At 39.8% G+C, this 4,096-nt stretch overlaps 1 protein-coding gene across 1 annotated transcript in view; it reads left to right on the top strand.

The window, feature by feature from the left end:
* The window catches only part of CD47 (CD47 molecule), a 61,782-nt gene extending 58,732 nt beyond the window's left edge, over positions 1-3,050 (top strand). The window contains exons 9-11 of the mRNA XM_045286148.1: positions 291-315; positions 913-945; positions 2,883-3,050. Coding sequence (XP_045142083.1) covers positions 291-315; positions 913-945; positions 2,883-2,887 — 63 coding nt within the window. The 3' untranslated portion in view covers positions 2,888-3,050. The remainder of the gene's footprint in view (positions 1-290; positions 316-912; positions 946-2,882) is intronic.
* Positions 3,051-4,096: the final 1,046 nt, after the last annotated feature.

Below are 4,096 nucleotides of genomic sequence, written 5' to 3'. Positions count from 1 at the left end.
GTGTATATCATCTTTAGATTACTCATAATCCCTTAATACGATGTAAATGCTATGTGAATAGCACCTTAGCCACTTGCTGATCAGCGTTTGAGGGATTGCTATAGCCACTTCACTACTTCTCCTGCCCCTGCACCGTATGCTAGCTACCCTCAGTTAATTCCTGGGATACGGAGCCCACAGATACAGAGGACTGACTGTAGTTTCCAATGTTAGCATATATAGAATTTAGTATAAAAAATACATGTTAACAAGTTTTATTTTCATGTAAATATATTTTAAATATTTTCCAGAAAGCGGTAGAGGAACCCCTTAATGGTATGTGATCATTACAAACTTGTGTGTTCTTGACCCATCACCAGATCATCATTTGAACTGGTCTCCAAGACAGTTTGAAAATATCCCTTCTGTGTCTTGAGAAGAATCTTGTTTATTCTCTTGAAATGACCCTCTCTTTTCCGGATTATTCATTGATAATTTAAGAAAGTACTCCCTTTGTAATATTTTTCACTTCTGGGGAGAATATACCATTCTTTGTCTCTTCACGTGTTACCTGACCCAGTCTTGTAATGTTTAGACAGAGTGTGCTCCATTCTCTTTTTAATATTAAGAAGTGTAACCGCTCTAGTCAAGAATAATTGTAATTGCTCACTGGTAAATTTCATGAAGATACAGGTGTCACCATGAGGTGAGACCAGACGTCTCGGTTTCTTTCTCCCTAAATCTAGACCTGTATTTCCGACTGGATGTACTAGTAGTCTTTGGAAGATGGCTGCAGTAAAGTGACAGCCTTCAAGCTAGTCTGGCTTGAGAGCATGTAGCATGATATTTCTACAGATTTGTTTCTTTAGAATTGATTTCTAACTGACTGTGCAACCATACTAACTGCCTGCTTGGCTTGTTACTAATTCTTAGCGTTTAAAGAATCAAAAGGAATGATGAATGAAGGTAAGTATAAAATGCACCTACACTTTTAGACTGGTTAAAACATGGGCATTAGAAACAGAAAATCGCTTCTTGAAAGTATGGCCTTGTTTTTCCTTTAACTGAAAGAGGCACTGTCAAATTATAAAGGTCCACATTTCTTGATTTATAAATTTTAAATATTTTGTAAGAGTGCATAGTTAAAGACATAAAAATTGTAGTGTCACCAAGATTCTCTGTTCATATCGCTCACAGCAGAGAGTCTATTGTCTTGTGATTACAACTTTAAAATAAGTCTGGCACAAATCTTTATCTTTTTGACAGTGTTTTTCTGGTTTGTGTTGGTGTTTTCATTGCACTTAATCCATGGGGATTTGATATCCGTGCTTTTCTTAGCAGGATGTGGCTCCAACTTCTTAAGAGAAAGTTGTGCAGTTCCTCTTTCTTCCTGTCCTCCTTCCTTCCTTTCTGTTTTGGGGGAATATGGACTAATGCCACAGGCCTGTTGACTGTGTCAAATACATACGTTTTTAACGGTTAAAGACAGGGAAGTCTGAGAGACTGAGTCCTAAGCGTTCATCTTTATTTTACATTAACATACTATGGTTCTTCATTTTTGTTATACTTTAGTAATTGTGTCTATGCTTTTACCTTATCAAAAATGTCCTGATATCGTTAATATTTATGGTCATCCCTTGGTCTCCCTTTGTGTTTTAAATGACCAGCTTTTATTTTAGTGTCTTAAAGTCTGTGTCCGCATTCTTACTTCCACAGCAAAGTGTAGCGTCCCCTGAGTGCAACTAATTTTAGATAAGACTGAGAACACCTTGATCATGTGGTAGTGCATTCATCTTACAACAGTGTGTAAGAGGCTGTGTTCCGCAAGAAACCATAATAAATACTCACTTTTGTAGCTTTGTGTCACAGCCTTTATTACAGAAGATGAATGTTTTATTGTACAAGTCACCACCTTTTTAAAAGAGGGAATTTCAGTTAATAGGAGTAAAGACGCTAAAAGAGTGGCTGCAGTGGTGACTGGTCTGCGCATGCTTACGTTCTGGTGTTCCCATTTGTCACGTCTATTGCTCATCTGTTGTGCTGTCGCTCGTCCGTAGCTGTATGAAGAAAACCAGCCCCTTTCCCCACTTCAGAAAGGCAGTCTAAGAACCTTGAGCGCTTTTCCCTTTGGTAATCGTTTAGACTTGATCTTTTGAACCATCCTACCTGGGAAAAACCGTAAAGCACCTTTGCTTTGAACATTTATGTGTTCGTAGCACCTGTTTCGAGTCTCTAATAACTTGGAAGTTTCCTTAGTCTTGTGATTATTTAGCTGATTGGGATTTGTTTTTGTTTTTTCCCTTTTGTTTAAATGTCTCCCTGGTGGCTTCTTTCCACGGGCTACTGCTCCAGGCTCATAGTTACATCTTGTCAGTGAATGAGGTGCAAAGTGCCACTTTCCTAAGCGACAGGCACCATTTCCTTTTCCAAGCAGACCAGCCATAAGTACCCCTCGCTCACATGGAATGTTGATAAGTAGTAGTTTAAATTGTTGAATACAAAGTTGACGATATGAAATGTAGACCTCCACCTAATAGACAATTTGAAGAATTATAAAATTAAATAAAGTGAAGGTAATAGAATATTATTCTAGGATCAGTATCTTTTGATCGGAATAAACTTCACTTGGCTTTTCCTCACTAACCAGCAAAAGGGGATTACCGAACTGTGGATGCTTATGTTCATTCGGCTTTGCCTGTTTACTTAGCTGAAACTGAAACACAAACGATCTGCTTGGCTTCTGTCTCTGACCTTTCACAGCTGATTTGAATCGTTTTTTTTGGTTTTGTTTTTAATTTTTAGAAACTCATCTGAAATTATGCCCATTTTTTAATGTCTGAACTTATGAATGCCTAGAAAATAGATATGAATAGTGATGATATGCTCACTTTTCAATTTTCCAGAATAATTGAAGAGGCCTGATGGATTGTGATGTGGCGTGAAAGGGATGAAACATGAAAGGAATACACTTGAGACTAAGCCCCATGGCCTTGACTCCGTGTTGGGGAGAAGAAAACAAGACAATTTGGTCTGGTCTAAATCTGTGGGAGAAAATAAATCATTTACCTTTACATGGTTGTTATGGCCAAGTTTTGCTTTTTAAAGAACTTTTTAGTTAAAAAAAAAATTATGATCTGTGTTGTGGGCTCAGTTAAGATCCCGTTTTGTTGTTGCTGTTTTTATCCACCTGGAGGCAAAATCGAGAAGGCAACTTCCAAGAATGATGCCTTGCAGATCCTAGGAGCTCTTGACGCGTCACCTGTTGACATTGGTACAAGGTGAGAATTCCGGAGCACCAACCTGGTGGCTATCTAAGAATCTCTCTGGAAAACAATGGCTTCCATTGAAATCGAGGGCCCCAGCAGCTTTGGAAAATACAATGTTAGCTGAAAGGTGCGTCTGCCACTTCTGGGCCATTAGTTGGGAACATCTTGTGTGCCACCTATGTGTTATGTGGTTCCAGTGGAGATAGTGGTCCTCATTCCTGGGGGTTGCCATGCATACATTCCTCTTTCAGCATACAACATAGCAGATCCTTGCCAGATTTAGGGAACGTTCATTGCTGGATGTGTTTTTTATGTAAACAACCCTGGGAACTGTGTCTTGTCCTCCTGCTGTTTGCTGCTGCTGTGCAAGACGCAGCGCCTCTTCTCCTCTGTGAACACAGTCCAGTGACACGATCGCATCAGGTGCAGAAAGGAGCCAGACTTACTCTCAGAGCACTATGTTCACACTTCCAGCAAAAATAGCTAGGGTTGTAACATATGTATTCCCTTCCTCCGATTCAAAGGCAAGCTCTCTACAGTGTTTCTTAACTCCTTTTCCAAAAAAAAACCAAGATTGAAGTTTGACCTATGAGACTCCTGCATGGCAACGTAATGTGTGTCACCCACAGGCCGGCCCTTGCAAAAGAGGGTGATTTGGTTGCTGTTGTATCTATGTTGCATGACAGACACTCATCACTTTCCTTCTGTCGTCCGGCCTCATGCTCCCCTCACTAGAGATGGAGAGGGCAAACAAAACCCCCACATTTCCCACCCCGGCTAGAAGAAAATTAACCTTCTGACAGTTGTGGTCGCCTGGAGTATTTTTAGATTATTAGCACTCGTTGTTTACC

Source organism: Echinops telfairi, unplaced genomic scaffold, assembly GCF_000313985.2.
Source record: "Echinops telfairi isolate 266 unplaced genomic scaffold, ASM31398v2 ScPeMD7_6;HRSCAF=24_0, whole genome shotgun sequence".
Taxonomy (NCBI): Eukaryota; Metazoa; Chordata; class Mammalia; order Afrosoricida; family Tenrecidae; genus Echinops; species Echinops telfairi.
This window is presented reverse-complemented; position numbering and strand designations above follow the sequence as displayed.